The sequence below is a fragment of the Cornus florida genome, unplaced genomic scaffold (assembly GCF_030987335.1).
Source record: "Cornus florida cultivar Cherokee Brave unplaced genomic scaffold, ASM3098733v1 CherokeeBrave_3.0.0_Hap2_Chr01, whole genome shotgun sequence".
In the NCBI taxonomy this organism is placed as follows: domain Eukaryota; kingdom Viridiplantae; phylum Streptophyta; class Magnoliopsida; order Cornales; family Cornaceae; genus Cornus; species Cornus florida.
Genome location: NW_026775571.1, coordinates 115123394 through 115141852, shown reverse-complemented (window position 1 = coordinate 115141852; position 18459 = coordinate 115123394). Strand labels below are relative to the sequence as shown.

Genomic DNA, 18459 nt, shown 5'->3' with positions numbered 1-18459 from the left:
CATCAGCTACCACATTTGCCTTGCCAAGATGATACTGCAAATCAAAGTTATAGTCTTCTAAGAATTCAACCATCGCATCTGTCTATTGTTCAAGTCCTTTTAGGAGAAAAGGTACTTGAGACTCTTGTGGTCCGAGAACACCTCAAATCTCTCACCATACAAATAGAGTCTCCAACACTTCAAAGCAAATACAACTGCCGCTAACTCTAAGTCATGAGTAGGGTAGTTAAGCTCGTGAGTCTTCAACTGTCGAGACCCATAAGCCACTACCCTATCATCTTGCATCAGTACACAACCCAAACCATCACGTGAGGCGTCACAATAGATTACATAACCCAAGCCACGCTCAAGTATCACCAACACCAGAGCCGTAGTCAACCTTGTTTTCAACTCTTGAAAGGATGACTCACAGGCCTCATTCCATGCAAACTTGATCCCTTTCCTGGTCAATCTGGTCATAGGAGCTGCCAAACGAGAAAAATCCTTCACAAATCTCCGATAATAACCCGCTAGGCCAAGGAAACTCCGGATCTCAAAGACATTCTTGGGTTGCTCCCAACTCAAAACTGCCTCTATTTTTGAAGGATCAACTGAAACCCCACCTTCCGAGACAACATGTCCCAAAAATTTCACCTCTTGTAGCCAAAACTCACACTTTTCATACTTGGCGTACAAACGATGCTCCCGTAGAATCTGCAACACTATACCCAAATGAACTTCGTGCTCCTCCCGAGTCCGTGAATACACAAGAATATCATCCAGGAAAACTACCACAAACTGATCCAAGTAATCGTGGAAGACAAGGTTCATTAAATCCATGAATGCCGCCGGCGAATTGGTTAAACCAAAAGGCATAACAAGAAACTCATAATGTCCATACCGCGTACGAAACGCGGTCTTTGGAATATCCTCCTCTCTAACCCGTAACTGATAATAGCCTAACCTCAAGTCAATCTTCGAAAAACAACTGGCTCCCCTCAACTGATCAAATAAATCATCTATCCTTGGTAAAGGATACTTGTTCTTGATGGTGGTATGATTCAACTTTTGGTAATCAATGCACAACCTCAAAGAACCATCTTTTTTCTTAGCGAACAAGACCGGTGCACCCCACAGTGACACACTCGGTAGGATAAAGCCTTTCATCCTCAAATCATCAAGTTGCTTTTTCAATTCTTCTAATTCAATCGGTGCCATACGATACGGTGCCATAGAGATTAGCGCGGTACCAGGCATCAAATCAATAGCAAATTCCACCTCTCGGTGTGGAGGCAACTCAGTCAAGTCCTCCGGAAACACATCCAGAAAATCACGCACAACCACTGGATAATCAACCCCATAAAACTCAACGTCATCATCGGCAAAAAGACGAGCTAGGAAGAATGTCTGCCGATCTCGACCCCTAACACCATAAAATGAATGAGTGAGAGGATCACACCGATCTCCCACAAAACAAAAACAATCCCCATCCGAGGTACACACTGAAACTCTGCCCCTGAAACAATCAATGACAGCTCTGAAGGATGATAACCAGTCCATCCCAAGAATGACGTCAAATCCCGTCATCTCGAGAAGGATGAGATCGAACTCAAGAACACGTCCGGTAATTGTGATGTAACAACTCCTACAAACTCTACTAAGAGCAACTGAACCCCCGATAGGCGTGTCAACACAAAGCGATCTGTCTAACTGACTAACCTCCAAACCCAATGCCCGTGCAAATGATGAAGCAATGAATGAATAAGAAGCACCTGAATCAAACAATACACGAGCCCAAGAATGGGACACAAGAAACATACCCCTGACAACTAAAGGACTGGATGGTGACTCGGCTAGAGTGAGTGCAAACACGCAACCCTGGGTCCTCTGCCCCTAAGAACTGCCTGCCTAATAGCCAGACTGCTGAGTAGGTGCACTCGAAGAAGCTCCCCTACCAGGTCGAGAACTCTGGGTTGACATAGCTGGCTGAGACGGTTAAGGTGGTGGTCGAAACCCTGACTGAACTGTGGCAGACTGCATCTGCCTCTGCTGTGAACCTCCACCTCTGCCCAAACCACTGCCCCGCTGTGGACAATCTTTCACCCTATGGCCCTGCTGGCCACACCCGAAACATCCACCAGACGCCACTTGAATCTGAGTACACTGGGACTTGTGATGCCCTGGCTGCCCACACTTGAAACAAATCATCTGAGCTACCTGTGTCTGAGTGCATTGGGACTTGTAATGTCCCAACTACCCGCATCTAAAACAAGTAACATTCGGTTTAGAAGACCCTATGGACACTGAAGCTGTGGGTGCAGATTTGACTAGCTGCTGTCCCCTGAACCCTGACTGCTCATGCTTCCGCTTCTTACTTGATTGACCTTCAGAGAAAGTACTCATACCCCTGTTGTGCTTGTAGGACTCCCTGATAGCCTTGTTGTCCTTGCTCTCAGCCTCAACCACTAAAGCCTTTCGCACTGCTTTTGCATACTCTGTCGGTTCTAAAGTAGCTACAATTGGCCTAATGGTAAGATCAAGGCCATCAACAAATTTCTCTATATTTCCTTCTTCATCATTAGCAATTCCCGGTGCAAACCTCAAAAGTGATGTAAACTTGTTTTCATACTCTGTAACTGTTATGCTTCCTTGCTTAAACGCATCAAACTCCTTCTTTAGTTCCCTCCGCTTAGGCGCCGGAAAGTACTTTTCATAATACAACTTCTTGAATGTAGCATATGTCATAGTATCCAGATTATGGGTGTGAGAAACGGTCTTCCACCAAATCTCAGCATCGCCCACAAAATTGTAAGTAACCAATGTAATCTGCAACTTGTCCGTTGCCAAATTCATGGCATTAATATGCTTTTCCACCCTATCCATGAAACTATCCGCAACAAGCGGATCTGGACCGCCCTCAAACAAAGTTGGCATCAATTTCACAAACTTTGCAATGTGGTAAAGAGTATCATCTAACTCATTTTTTTTTTTTTTGAGGTGGTGGTGGTGGTGCCGGTGGTGGCACAAACTGTAACGATGACGCACCTGTCGGTCGATATGTATTAAAAAGAGCCTCCTGAACGGCTAACCTCAACTGCTCCCTATTTATTTGAAAAGGTGGGTCAACGGTCCCCCTCGCTTGTCCCTCTCTTGGTGGGACCAAATCACGCAATAAGATATCTTCCTCAACTTGCTCCTGATCCCTTTCCACGAGATTGGAGCTACAACTTTCCCCGGGATCCCTTCGTGTTGCCATGAAGCTATAAGAAAAGGAAACGGATCAATTACGATAACACTAAAATACGCACGAAAACGGAGTCCTCACATGAATGACTTGACAAAAATGAAAACACATAAATACCTTCCATACTTCCAAAATACCTAACTAAGGATAAACATAATCATAATAATATACAACAACATTAACCACTTAACACGTAATGATATAAACAATTAAGCATGCCTTTCAAATAATTAAACACCTTAACACATAAACATATAAGCATGCAATCACATAAGCAATTAAACAAGTAAGCAAATAACTCAACTCCCCATGCAATCCTAGGTAGGCCTCTACCCGTCATCCTAATGGTATTCGAACCATCGCTCTGATACCAAACTTGTAACGACTCGAATAGATACCAAAATAATAATAATAATCTATAAAAATTTCGGCATGACTTCTGCAAAAAATGTCCCTCAACAACCTGTAAAAATACAAAAATAAATGCAATGGCCTCACTGGGCCTTAAATCTAACTTATCATGTCCCAACGCACAATTTAAATATTATACTACATTCCCAAAATGGTTACATACATATAAAAGTCCCGTTCTTCCATCTTATCCAAACATGGAACCCACTTAAGTTACATCAAATTACAGTCCATAAAACGTAGCTAGAATTAAAAGTCCATAGCTTACAACATTATACTAATTAAACTAAAGTGTCATAAGGTAGTTAATATTACATTTACAAAATACTAGAGTCTAATACAAAAGATAACAAAATAGAATGGGTCTTCAAGCTCATCTAAACCTGTGGTGGACCGTCGTTCGCCACCTATTTTTCATATCCTGAAAAAATGTTAAAAATAAGGGGGTAAGCTCAAGCTCAGTCTAAGACACACTTCTTATGTCCCCGTGAATCCATGCAATGAATAAATAAAAAGTGAACGGGATCATGCTATCGGGATATGCACATTCTCAACCACAATAACAAGTATATAACAAATATCAACCAATCACAAATTTACCACGATGTCATAAAGTGCAATGTTATGCAAATGTCACTCCCCATTTCCGAAACAATTCCGTTTCAACAACCAAACCGTTAGTGTAGTCCGACCCAAGGCACCTCCATGGCGTCACGAAAGGAAGGTTGGTTAACTATCCACGACCACAAGGCACCTCCATGGCGTCACGAAAGGAAGGTTGGTTAACTATCCACGACCACAAGGCACCTCCAAGGCGTCACATCCGGCCTAGTTAACTCAACTACATTCCCTTCTAGACTACACCAATATCACGGACCACTAGGCGCCTCCTAGGCGTCCGGTTTTCGCAACACTTTTAGAAAATATTTTACCCAAAATAATTTTATTTGTTCTAACAATTATTTTTCCCCCTTTCTCTTTCCCAATGGATGCATGAATGCTTCATGCTTCAAATCATTAATTTAACTATATGTTTTCATACATTTCCATTTACATCAGGATCACAATTTAATGAAAATTTCTAAACATTCATTTCCTTTATTTATTTATTTATTTATAACCATAGCATCCATTTTTCTTCAAGACAATAAATAAATAAATAATCGTGGAACATACAACACATTAAACACTAAGCATGCTCAGTTACCGTAATGAAAATAGACATGTATATGAACTCAAATAACACAAGGAGCACAATTATCATTGTAATTACAAAGAACTACAACAACAATAAGCTAAGTAATTAAAATTTAGCATACTTAGAATCAAATTTAAGGGGAAAAATTCACCAAAGGCCAAGAAATTGTAGATTAGAATACCCCTACCTCAAATTGATGAAAACCCCCAATTTGAGCCCAATAACCCTAGAATTTTGAACTCCCTAGAGTGCACCAAATGATGATTGGCTCCTATCAAATTAACGGCCTCGAAGAGTTCAACAACTTTGCTTCACAATTTTCTACCAAATTCCCAAAGGAAAAAGCAAGATCAAGGTTTGAAGTTGCAAAAAGAAAAAAAAAAATAGAAACTGCCGAGAGCAGTCTGATTACAGCAAGAGAGAGAGAGAAAGGTGGACTCGTGTAATGGCCTTATGGCCTTTTGTGTGTTTATAACATGGGTGGGGCCCATTTGCCTTATTTCTTTTAACATTAATTATATATACATACGTATATATCACAACATTACAGGAATATTATATTTATGATAAAAAAATTATTACAACTCTTAGTATAAAAATTAAAAATACTATTACTCCAATATATGTATATAAATAAAAATTTATATTTATATAATCATGTCTAAGTGTACCAGTATCCTATTTTCTTAAAGTCTAACGTGTCCGTATCATGCTACCTAGCAAAGAACCAAAGGTCATTGTGTCTTGATCCCTCGAATAGAATATTTTTTGTTTTCTTTGGAAGCCCATAGGCCATGTGCAAAGCCCAACAAAAGCGAACAAAATGAGACACAATGGTCTCGAAAGGACTTTAGGCCCAACCCAAACGAACAAGCAACCCCTCTTTTGGAATCCGACCACCAGATGAGACAACGGTGGAGCAATTTTACCACCCCGGCGACCAGGAGGACTGAGAAAGGGCCATGGTAGCTCCCAGTCAATGGATGTAAAAACAGAGCTTGACATATTTGGAAATAAAGGGAAGGTGGAGATTTGCATCACGAAATCTATCAATCGGAGGACTACTTTGAGACTCAGACACCATGGATCTAGCCAGAAGAAGAAGGTATGCTCCCCATTACCCACTTTGATTTTTTCAGCATAGGCCTGGTTACTCTTCTCAATTGAAGTAGCTTCCTCCATATCCATGTAATTTGCTAAGGTTTCTTGATGTCCCATATGTGTCTATTTTTAATTAGATAGAATTGAGCAGCCCACTTTATCCAAATACTGCTTTCTCTAGAATTACAGCAGTATTAAAGACTCCATAAGTAACTCTTTTAGTAATCCTATTCATTTTCTTATTAAGTTCTGCGAGTTGGGATGTATGATTAGTTGAAGAGTCACAATCTGGACAGCAATACGAAATAGATCATTCAACACAATTGGAGTCTGGACATGAGAACATTAGAATTTATTCTTTAGGAACAGTTTTATGTTGCATTTAGTTACTTTGTATTTTGTGTGAACAATGTACTAAACCTTACTCGTAATAAATAGAGGAAAATGCAGTTTACGGTTCATAATCAACACGCACATTTAATATGATGTCCCACATTGCCTCTGGGAGAGAGGTTTGAATGTTTGATAACACTTGTATGTGTAGAGACTTATATGCACTTAAATGAAGGAACAATTTTTATGTTGCATTCAGTTTCTTTGGGCTCGGTTCGTTTCAGCTTGGAATGGTGGCAAGCTTGTAAAGTTGAGCTCAGAGTTTGTGTTCGGGCTATGTTTAAGCTATTCATGAATTTTTTACGAGCCTACACAAGTCCATGTAGCATACGTTCATGAATCTATGTATGCCTATGTTTATGAGCCTATCTTCATGAACACATACAAATATACATGACCTTGATGTTCATGAACTGAGCTTAACAATGTTTGGGATTAACTTTTTATTAAACGAGCTCAAAAATCGTGCACGAGCTCAACTCATTAACTTAATGAACGAGCCTAAACTGATCCTGAACTGCTTATGAACATTTCAGTTAATTTGCATTATAGCCCTACATGAACCTTGTACTTACATTCTAGGCCACATTTTTCATTTGTCCACAAAATAAAGTAATATATATTATATGGATTATGACATTGTATACACTAGTTTTGAGATGGTTTAATCACTGTCCACTTGATAAAAAATCAAGTTCTCTTGATCAAGTCGAAGTCTACAAATGCGGGTCCACCATTTGGCCTATAAATACTAGGTCACTTAACACTTTCAAGACACACAGAGAGATGCTCTACCAAAACTTCTGACTCTACCAACCATCAAAGTTTCTGAATTCAATCTTGAAGATTTGAAGAAAGCCAATTCTAACCAGTTTATGATCAAGGTCTTTGCAGCCCTTGCACCCGAAAATATTAAGGAGATTTAATCTCAGGAACATTCTTTATCATGCAACAGAGAATTGTACTTCTTTCTGAAACTAATAAAATTGAATATTTGTTTCATATTTTTATTCTTAGATTCTTGGATGTTTACAAAGATATTGGCTAAATAACAGAAAATCAGTACATGCTTTTCATTCTTTTTATTTTATATCTAGTTAAACAACATAACTGGGTGTCTTGTTTGTGTGTGTTAGGTAAGTATTCACACACACAACTAGGTTAGTATTCACACACACAATTAGGTTAGTATTCACACACACAACTAGGTGTTTAATTAACACATTTCAATATAATTTGGCGCATGACCTGAGTGAGGAGTCCTTCCATGATCTCTTGAATCTGCATTATTCAAAAATTGGGTGAGTGTGGAAGTATCTTGTTCCAAGTTGATGTGACGTTGCCTTCTTGAACTTCATTGCGTTGTTGCTGATTGTCAAGTGAGTGAATGATGAATAGTTGTATACAAATGGTGGAAGTGGCAACGTAGAAGATCTTCAGAATTTCAGGTACAAGTACAACTGGGAGGAAAGAAGTGGTCTCTTTGACGCTCATTTATTTATTTATTTTTGTCTCTCTATCTCTGCAATTCTAGAAACTGCTCCTGATTTTAGTCCAGACAATTTTGTTGATACAGGGGATTGAAACCACCACTCAGTTAACTTTCATAATTTGTTTATTTCATTGATTATTTGGAACTTGGACACATCTTAAAGGTGGATTGAATTAGGATATAGGAGCATTATGTATGTTTTCTATGTCAGACTGTTAGCTGCGCAATTGCCATTTCTCTTGGGAAGAAGGTAAAGCCATGATGGTCTGGGAGGAGAGAGTTGACAGTGCCAGAGGCACAGTTCTGCTAAAGGAAAATAAACCTCAGGGTTGGAGTGTGAACCCAAAATTTGAAGTCATATAGTTTGATTGGTGGATGGTTTTCTCCGTCATTACACAAGGTTGCATCAGCATGGTACCGGTTGCACTTTATTTACTGCTTTTTGTCAGTTCTCTCAATATGCATTAGCTTTCAGTTTTGAAGATGTCCGGGGGGGACCACCAGGGCTCCTCTCTTCTCGAGAATCCATACATTCCTTATCAGTGTATGGACATCAATCTCTTGAGCACAGGTTTAGGTTTGGCCTCAATGTGAAAATAAAATGGAGCACCTAACAACGCATCTTCACAGACCAAGAACCACGAGATCGCCCCTTTCATTCTGTTGATGTCAAAACTGTGCGACTGGTGATTGGTAGTACAACTCAACCTAGAAAAGACTTCTTCTCCAAATATAGCAGTGTGCTCAGTTGAAGAGATCCTATCTTGCCATTCAACTCTATCTTGTCACTACATTCTATGAAATCAAAGCTATCATGTTTCCTCACTGTAATGACAAGTGTTTTTATGGCCTGCCTTCGATTTTTTTGGTCCCATTGAATTGAATCAATCACCTTTTTCTCTATTCCACTTTCAGATTTACAATTTTCTTTATTATTGCTTCGCTTCTTTTATCATCCCATTGTTGGTTCTTGTCTACCTTATTCTCCTTGCCCCACTATGCATCCATCACCTACAAATTTCTATTATTATTTCCTTCCCTGATGTATATTTTTTACAGTACAGTACGTTGTTTCACCATGGATGTGCATCAATCTTGTAAAGGGCAACAATAACTCAAGGGTCTCCTATGCTAGCATTGGGAAAAAAATGAGATTTTGCTTGGGGAAGTCTCAAAAGCCCTAGTGCTTTAGTGACACCAGTTTTAATGATGACCTAGGGATGGCATTTTAGTTCCGTGTTATGGCCTGAAATGCCCCGCCGAAACAGTTCTGGGTGACCATTAATTGGACGAGTATTAGGTTACCTGATTTGGGCTTTGGTTTAGTGCTTTTCCATGGCATCCAGCTGCAAACCTGCCCCAGTACTAGCTATTATTGAGAACCCTGCCCCCTTTATATAATTTTTGGCTACTTAATTTTGATGGTTAAAAGAAGGACTAAATCTGAGGTGGTTTGAATTCCAGTCCTTTGCTGCTAGGCAACCCTGCCAGAGGGCCTTGTTCTTTGACTTTCCGACCACTAGTTTTCTTAGTGGAGGTTCCAGAGTTCATTATCTGTAATGGTTTTAATTTGTGATGAAGTGCCATTTTCAAATTAAGAAGAGCTACGACACTGGAGATATTACAATCTACCATTTCATATCCAAGATCGAGATTGAGATATCATCAATTGTCAGAATTCCTGTCTCTGTATGATTGAAGGCTCGTCTATGAACATGTTGGAAATCATCATTTTATTTATTTATTTTTTTTTATATATTTTTTTTCTTTTCATGTCGTGAGGTATTTGATAGTATTGAATCAATTCTTACATTTATTATCACTTTTATACGTGATGGACTTACCTGCCCCTGCTAGGGTTTGTAATGGGGTTTGGATTCGTTTACTAGAATCAGTCAGTATCTGATAGGGTTCTCTTTCCTGACCTGTCCGACAATCAGTCACTGCATGTAATCCTAATAAATTATATTTTCAGCATTATTCTGTTATTTCTAAATCATGCATATTTTTCTCACCAACTTAAATAGCAATAGCAACAAGTGGGGATGATAAATTGACTGCCTGTGTTATATTGTTTGACATGGAATATGGTTGGAACTGATCTCTCCATCCTAAGTGTGCTATGTCATTGAGACAGGTTAAGGAGTGTCGAAGAGCTAGCTAGGACCACCATTTGATGAAGCAAAGGCTAGCATTGTGAGTTCACTCTGGAGATCTTGAATAGTGTCTTGCCAACCAATTCTCGTCGCATATATGTGATTCGCAATCTATGTAATCTGCAGAAAACTCAAAAGCAGAATACTACTACCGGACTACAAACCTGCAATAACATTTTGGCAATGACACAGGTGAGGGAATGAAACTCCCATGGCTTATTAGAAGATGTCCGTGTTTTCAAACTGATTTTTTCTACAATTTTTAATATTGCAGCCATTGCATTCAAAATCACTTTCTTTCATTGAAGATAAGAGAATCAATCTATCTTGGAAAGAAGCAGTGAAACCCTTCCTAATAGGGCACTTGAAGGTATATCATACTTGCATTCTATTCTAGTCCACATTTTTTTTGATTTGTGATACAAAATAACAATAAGTATTACATTTCATAAATGGATTATGACATTGTAGACACTTAACGTTTTGAGATGGTTTAGTCCCCCTTTGATCTATCAAACTGTTAAGATCTCTTTATCAAGCTGAAGTCTACGAATGTGGTTCCACCACATCTCATAATAAAATTGAATAATTGTTCTTAAATTCAGACAGGAAATTTGTGCTTACAAACATATTAGCTAATGTACAGAAAAAAACAGAGTGTTCTTCACATTCTTCTTATTTCTATATCTAGATAAACAACATAACTAGGTGTTGTGTTTAATTATAAATCCCTCTTCCGGATACGAAGGATCGAATTCAGACAGGAAATTTGTGCTTACAAACATATTAGCTAATGTACAGAAAAACAGTTAGTCGCATTCTTCTTATTTTTATATCTAGATAAACAACATAACTAGGTATTGTGCTTAATTAATGCATTTCAAGATAATTTGGCGCATGACCTGAGATTGGGGCCCTGTCAGGATATCTTGAATCTGCAATGTTATTTTTTCCAAGCACTTACCGGAGTTGGCGTGATGTTGCCTTCTTGAAGTACTTCACGGCGGTGTTGCTTTACAAATAATAGTATACAAATGGTGGAAATGGCTAGGTAAAATATGAATAGACCCCGGAAGTGCTGGAGGCTCAGGCGACTGTTGTTTTTGGCAGTTTGGAAGTTAGAACAATCCGAGGAGGGAGTGAAGTACTCATCTTCCAATTTTTTGAGTGTGCCGTCCTGCATTAGGCTTAGAATGGCTGTAGAGATATTGTGAACAATCGGAGAACCTTTTTGGAATACCTGCACTTAGAGCAAGACGAAAATCTAATATTCACAGTTTGTTTATGATTTTAAGTGGAGTTAATAATAAGTATGTGGTTAGCTAGTGCTTATGGATTAGTGATGAAGAAAGATGGTGTTCAAGAAACTAAAAGGATTCAAAGACACTGTTTATTTTACTAATTGGTTGGTGAGTTTTCCTACTCATCAAAACTTATATTCTTTTTCTCTCTCTCTATACATATATATATATATATATATATATATATATATATATATGCCTGGTAATTAACTTCCACAGAAATTGACTTTCAATTTTCAAGGAATTAGGAGAGTTGAAGCAAGCACTCACAAAGCCAAATCCTCCGAATTCACGCATTGGTTGTGTGACCACAAGTTGATTGCAGTAGTGGCTGTCAATAGCTTTTGCATAAGGGACTTCGAGAAATGCGGCTGAGATTTTGCCACTCTTGAAAGCGTCGACGTAGTGAGATTCGGTGGCAATGTCTTCCCTGCTGTTGTACAACTCCTTAAAATGAAATTCACCGTCCAAGTACTTTGTTTTACTATTCTTCTCCAGTACTGAGTGAAGCCTTGTGACGGTGAGCATTGAAGTGAGGCTGGCAACGTAGCTTTGTATTAAGATCACCACCACAATAAGCCACACCACCACCACCACCCGAGTATAGTTGCTTTGAATCCTTCCCTCTGCAAAATTTACTCATCGTCTATATATATGAGAAAAAAACTTGGCCACTGTGTGTGATTCATTTCAATTCATCTCAACCAACACTGCAAGGAGATAACCTCTCCTGACTAGTACAATAAAAATAACAAAAGTTATCTTTTATTTATTTATTTTTTTAAATTCTCCCATCTTTTTCTTCTGCTTAATCTTTAGAAATTTGTTATTAGTTTCAGGACCTTTAATTTTAAGTACACTTCCAATCAAATTTGTGAATTTCAAAAGCATCTCAAGTGTCATCACAACATTTATTGTGCTTTCAATAACTCTCTCTCTCTCTCTCTCTCTCTCTCTATATATATATATATATATATATATTTTTCCCGAAGGTTACAATTATTATATATGAAGTGGTATTTACATGAGTCCCAAGAGGAAACAGGATTGGTGAGCCCAACTCCAAAAATGGAGTAGTAGAACACAAAGCTTAAGACCAAACATAGAGGAGAACAAAAAAAAAAAAAAAAAAAAAAAAAAAAATGGATGGAAGGCTTAATACCAAACATTAGGAAGAAAAAAAAAAAAATTGTGTGGCTAACAAATACCGGCATGCTTATTCCTAAAGGACTCAATAGGCCTAATCCATCCGCTTTAGCTGTATTAAATTATTATATTATTGAATTACTAGGCCGAGCCTAGTAGCATGGGCTTATGATCAAGCGGGTCATTAAAGTGGTTGGATGTTCAACGGGTACGACGGTACGTACCCAATTCATAATGAGTTCGGTAACAAACTCGGTTTATCCATTATAACCTTTGGTGATCTAAGATTTTAATTGAAATGCGAAACAATCTAAAACAATTTTGTATGATAAAAACAAAGATATTATGATTTGTATCATGAAAACTATGATTTTCCTTACTACAACCTATGTGCAAAACAATCACATGCTTAAACATACAAATATATGTTGAATGAAATGCTTTGGTTCAAAACAAAAATGCGAGCGAAGGATACTTAACTGTGAGCAAAGAAAAGTGAAGAGAAGGTGATCCAACGACCGTGGAATTCAGGATTGGAGGGATGCTCAAAAAACCAAACTATGAACATTGTGTATATCAAACTGCTCCAGACCGCAAACCACAATTGCACGGTGAATGGCTTCAAAAACAAGCATAAGTTGGGAGGTTGGGGGTTCACTGAAACCATCAGCAATAGACGACGACCTTGCTCAGTATATGGTAAAGTAAAATCCACAACCCTTGAACGGTCCGCTGTTATCGTTATATCACCCACCGCAGCATCAAAAGTCTTCCATCATTAACAAAATAAAATGTATTTCAACTCAACTAAAATATCTGGTGTATAGTTCACATTGACTTTAACTTGCAAACAAAAAAAAAAAAAAAAAGCTACAAATTCTATGAAAAGTCAATAAATTAAAATCTTATCATTAATTTTACAAGTAGTATAACTTCTGTAATTTTGAAAATTAGATTAATTATGTAGCAACTAAAGTTTATAAAATGACAAAAAGTCCAATTTATAGTAGGTGTTACGAGGGCTATCTGTCCCATGTCGGATCTGGATGAAAAATGAAAGGAGCATAAATGAGTGAGTATGCAACACTTTTCAATAATATTCAAATTATGATGACTTTTTTTTCATTTCAACTTTCTTTGTTTAAATTTTAATTTATTACGGTATATGTCAACACTTGGGAGAATTTAATTTTCTAAGACTTTTCTTGTAATTGATTAAAATTTACAATGAGTTTGCACAATTTTTTTTGTTTAAGAATAATATAATCTAAAATCACATTATATTTTCAGTATGAAGGTTGGCCATTTGAATAATCCGAATTACTCCGTAACCAGACTTTTTTACTCAAATTAACCAGACTTTTTTACTCGAATTACAAATTCAAGTTGAAAAAAAAAAAAATTGAGTTTGGCTTGGGTTGAATTGTTAGGGTTAGAGTTGAGTTATGGTTGAATATTTCATATGTCGGATTGAGCTCAAGGTGTACTATCATATTGTCCAACTTGTCGAGTTGCAGCCCTAATTTATACTATAAAATTTTAAACATAATGAAATTTCTAAACAAAAAATTTGGATTGCATATCAACTTTTGAATAGACGTTGTATTAATTTTGCTGAAATTTTCAAAAGTAATTGCCGAAGAAAAATATGACTAGCTAATAATTAATTTTTATGAGGGAATATTGAATAATTAAAGAATGTGTTCTTATAACTTATCAGGGAAAAAGTGTTGGCAAAATAAAAATGATTTTAGTATTCAGTCTTTTCAAGAATTTGGTACTTATTTGTTTTAAATGGGAATTAGTGCTATGGTAAAAGTTATGCAAAATAAAAAATAACGAGAGTCAGATATTACTCATGCCAGTGGGTTAATGAGAGGAATTACGCATTTATATATGTAATTAGTTACTTACATATGGTCTTAAAGCCTGTATAACCGTGTCCCTAAACAATGTTACAAGTTTCTCTTCCAAAACTATTGTTACTAGTTCCCTTAATTTCAACAAAGTTATATTACAGTAAGGATAATGCTTAGCTACTCATTGAGCAAGAAGCTATTCACTCTTATGTGATCCAATAATAAAATAACATATCATATTTAATAATAAAATAATTTACACTTAAAAATATTATATACGTTTATTTAATAGTTGATCCGAAAAAGTAAAAAAAAAAAAAATGTGAATTATTTTATTATTAAAGGTGATATGTTATTTTGTTATTGAATCACACAACGTTGAGTAACTAAGCATTGTCCTTACAGCAAAGCCAACAAAAAGTTAAGCCTCATTAGAAAATAATGAACTCTTAATTGGTAAAACTAGTTTGAGAAGAATTTCATGATTAAAAAAAAAAACAAAAAATTCAAGATGTATATATGAAAGTAAAAAAAGATTTGGTCTGAGTTGAGGATGTTGTGTTGACACAATAGATAAAGAGGAGGTTTATTACCTGGTTGGCGACACAAGTAAGTAAATCATCGTAGGTGCCATCGAACTCAACAAACTGGTAGGGTAGATGAAAACTCAAAGTCTTCATCACCTCCACAAACAAATCGATGCTAAAACCAGCATATGTCTTCTCATCTGGGTTGTTGATGGATGTTTGTATCCTCACAAACCGGTCAGAAAAGGTCCTGATTGGAATTCCAATTTTCAATATTGGTGGTGGTGAAGTCCAATATATCATCTTTATGTAATTAGCTTCAGCTTCTGTGTTGGAGTTAACTGGGGCGATAGTACTGAGAATGAGTAAAGCATGGAATAAGAAATAAAGAGGTGCCCAAGCTGTCTTAGGAGGGAAACACAAACCCATCTTTCGATTAATTTTAGCAACAATTTCACAATCTTGAGGGCGGAGAGAGAGAGAGAGCGATTTGTGCAGCCTAGTGGATTGAAATTTCTGTAATATTTTTGGCTAAGTCAATGGCTACATCACAAATAATTAATTAATAAAATATATAGAATTTTCTCGGATATTTCCTCGCAACCTTCAGGCAGCAAACAGAACAAACAAAAGAGCCAAAAACCCCTCAAGCAGCAAGAGGGGAAAAGTCAAAGCGGATGGCTTCTAGAAGCCAAGGATGAAAATGATTTGTTCATTAACGAACAACAACAACCAAGCCATATGCCGGGGCGATGGTTAGAGCTTGGGCTTCCACATTCGAGGCCGGGTTCAACTCTAGTCTTTATGTTTTTGGACTTATCTGGAGGTGTCTTTGGGTAGGGCTTCACCCTTCAGGTTTGTAGCCCACGATGAGTTTCCAAGGGACTTGCGTGGGAGAGTTCTTAAATCATAAAAAAAATAAATAAATAAATAAATAAAAATAAAAATAAAAACTACTAAGACATATATATATATATATATATAGTAGCAAGCTTTACTACTCGATTAATAAATAATTAACATTACACCAGAAACAGTAAAGCTATCATTACTAGCCAGTAGCGTTATAAACAATCAGTTAAAATTAAACAGTAAAGTTATGATTTTTTTTAAGTAAAAAATTTCCCTCTATCGTGAGGGAATATTTTAACTGCAGTCGGTTTAGGGGGTTATGTATTAGACGAAAATACCCCTTAAACAATTAAACAAAGCCAACCAGACCCAACTCTGCCCAAATCGCCATTCCTGATTTTTTCGACTAAACACCGGCGGCAACTCGATCATCGCCATTCAAAGACTCGCTGCCACAACCAGCCTCCATTAAAATAAAATAAAAAAACCATTTACAGAACATAATATTTCATCAGAGAAAAATGACAACCACGGCAAACTGAATCGAACATAATCTGAACTTGAATGTTGAACCACTCTTGATAAATTTTCTAGTGTTCCTTCGAACAAGAACTGATCGGACCAGTTACGATCTCCATCTATCTAGCGAAACAAACTCAAAAAGGCTCATTTTCAAAACATCAACTGGAACAAACCTGCCTCCACCAAATTGTACGTAGTTATTCTTACAACTTTTCTTGAAACATTGTGAATTAGTATAATCCCATCATTTTTTTAGTTAAAATAGTATAATCCCATCATTGTTACAATGAGAGGCCTCATTTTCAAAACACATTGCATTAGATCAAGAGGATTGTTCCAGTTTACCAACTGGGAAAAATAGAGAATTTAAACTCCTGCGGACCCAAAAATTTCAGGCTTACCCCTCTCCCAGTCCTGCAAACCAAATGGATTAATATCACATTGCAATTGCTAGTAGTGGTCTGATCCCCAAACTCAAATTCATAAAATACTAAATAATGAGCTTACAATATATATATGTATGGACAGTAATTTTTTACAGTCAATTTCACACACACACAAACCCAACAAAGACAGGCTAATTGCAGCGATAAAAATAGCAAAGACAGAGTTCGGTGACAAATCCGGAGAGCTCTACGCTGGTGTACGTCAGTTCCGGTGACGACAACAAGCTCCAACGGCACTCTAGCAAGACGACCCAGCACAACAATTGGATCTTAAGCTACCTGAATTTGCTCGTGTCTTTGTCCAGTGTGCCGACGGCGTCCTCTGGACAGAGAGAAGAGACCCATTTTATGAGTTTTCCGTACCGCTTATGATGGTGGTCATAACCATTTTGGTGGTCGCGAGGGTCGTTTCCGCGGACCAGGCGCGTGAGAGCGCGTTGATGGTGGTGGTGACCAATTGGCGGTGAGTGACCAAATTGTGACCTGTGAGGGAGTTTCCGATGGTATGGTGCTGCCCAAATCTGGGCTGGAGCTGATGCTTGCTGATCCATATTGATTGGATCTTGGTGGTTCCCATTTGGCGACCATGATTTGTGAACAGAAAAGGCTATGGCTATGAGCAGAATCCGACATGAGTGAGCGCGTGTAACATTAAGGTAATTTCGTCTGAAATTTTGCCTCAGAAAAAAACTCAATAGGAGGTTAGTTAAAATATCTCCTCAATCCTCGTGATAGTTAAGTGTTTTTTATTTTTGTTAAAAAATTTATTAAAAGGGTTATTTATTAATGGGTGAAAGTCGGTTTTTTTTTTTTTTTTTGAACAATTTGCCCAAAAAAGAATTATTATAAAGACTTTTTTTATTAACTAAGCGTTCAATTTCCAATTTTTCATTTCCCTAATTATTCAAGAATAATACACTTAACAATCATTTTATAGATTTCTCGTTCAATTTTTTTATATTTAATTATGAATTGTTAAGATTCATAGTTAAATGCTAATAAGTAACTTTTGGAGGAAAATTTTAAAAGAACAATATTTAGTTACTAGTGAGAATCTATATCACTAAGGTGTGAACTAATAATAAAAAATATCATTTTTTACTTGGAAAAGTGACCTCCCTCATTCATGTTTTCGCACTTTTCCTCTATCTCGCAAACCTTAGAAGACGGACAATGTACTGCCCCCCTACATGTGATACTTGGAGTTAATTTCTTGTTTTTCTTATGAATTGATGCTCTGGTATATTGATATGTGGGACGTCTGAATGTTTTGTTACTTCAAGTTGTTTGATGAAGAAGGGTTTTCTCTAAATTACTTATTATGAAGTAGTAAGAAGGATTTAAAATTGGCCAGCATTGCTTGAATGATGATGGCATTGAATACAAAACCATTACCTGCCACCTACAGGTAAAGTGTTGAGATTGGCTATTAACTAGGGTTGGACCCTTGGAGAAGATGTTTGAATGATTTATTATAAGAATGACATATATGTAATAAATTATTAAATAGTCCTTATTATGATTGTAGTTTCAAGTTCGGTGATTACTCATAACCATACAGAGATAAGGGATATTTTTATCCCAAAAAACAGTTTGTTACTTATTGAAACGAATATAATATATTACTCCCATGAGTTTACTGCAAATGGGTTACTAGTTAAGGAGTTTTTTTTGTCATTTTTCAAAAAAAATAAAATAATTCTAGCTCCAATAACCATACTGTGGAAATTGAGTGGATCCAGGGGCGGAGGGAGGGGTGAGCCAGCAGGGGCCTCCCCCCCCCCCCCCCCAAAAAAAAAAATTTTTTTTTATCCCCCCCCACCCCCCCAAAA

The 18459-nt window shown here is 37.1% G+C and overlaps 2 protein-coding genes and 1 long non-coding RNA gene across 4 annotated transcripts; 1 reads left to right on the top strand and 2 right to left on the bottom strand.

Annotated features, from left to right (window-relative positions):
• Window positions 1–1974: 1974 nt before the first annotated feature.
• On the bottom strand, window positions 1975–3235 carry LOC132281322 (uncharacterized). Its single transcript, XM_059783041.1, has 3 exons — window positions 3025–3235; window positions 2257–2885; window positions 1975–2163 (listed from the first exon to the last, which is right to left on the bottom strand). Exons 1-3 carry the CDS (start codon window positions 3233–3235, stop codon window positions 1975–1977), a joined length of 1029 nt encoding a protein of 342 aa, XP_059639024.1.
• A 2456-nt stretch (window positions 3236–5691) lies between these two features.
• On the top strand, window positions 5692–12134 carry LOC132315732 (uncharacterized). 2 transcript variants are annotated; one of them, XR_009483814.1, is made up of 5 exons: window positions 5692–5937; window positions 9956–10014; window positions 10101–10166; window positions 10249–10344; window positions 11517–12134. It is a non-coding gene; the product is annotated as an uncharacterized LOC132315732 (long non-coding RNA). The 2 variants fall into 2 exon arrangements; XR_009483810.1 differs by lacking the exon at window positions 11517–12134 and having other exon boundaries at window positions 5694–5937; window positions 10249–10703.
• LOC132315731 (glutamate receptor 2.8-like) lies at window positions 10616–15236 on the bottom strand. Its single transcript, XM_059814107.1, has 4 exons — window positions 14874–15236; window positions 12902–13190; window positions 11546–11901; window positions 10616–11214 (listed from the first exon to the last, which is right to left on the bottom strand). The coding sequence occupies exons 1-4, from the start codon at window positions 15234–15236 to the stop codon at window positions 10918–10920; spliced, it is 1305 nt and encodes a 434-aa protein (XP_059670090.1). The 3' UTR covers window positions 10616–10917.
• Window positions 15237–18459: the final 3223 nt, after the last annotated feature.

Excerpts from the sequence above, each read along its gene's own strand:
- LOC132281322 (XM_059783041.1), bottom strand. The coding sequence starts at position 3,235 with ATGGCAACACGAAGGGATCCCGGGGAAAGTTGTAGCTCCAATCTCGTG. Across the intron at positions 2,886-3,024 it reads TAATACATATCGACCGACAG|ATCCGCTTGTTGCGGATAGT; the intron begins GTGCGTCATCGT and ends AGGGCGGTCCAG. Across the intron at positions 2,164-2,256 it reads TAGGGTCTTCTAAACCGAAT|CCAGGGCATCACAAGTCCCA; the intron begins GTTACTTGTTTT and ends AAGTGTGGGCAG.
- LOC132315731 (XM_059814107.1), bottom strand. The coding sequence starts at position 15,236 with ATGGGTTTGTGTTTCCCTCCTAAGACAGCTTGGGCACCTCTTTATTTC. Across the intron at positions 11,902-12,901 it reads TTCACTTTTCTTTGCTCACA|AGGGAAGGATTCAAAGCAAC; the intron begins GTTAAGTATCCT and ends TAAATTTTGCAG. Across the intron at positions 11,215-11,545 it reads AATTCGGAGGATTTGGCTTT|GTATTCCAAAAAGGTTCTCC; the intron begins GTGAGTGCTTGC and ends CTCTAAGTGCAG.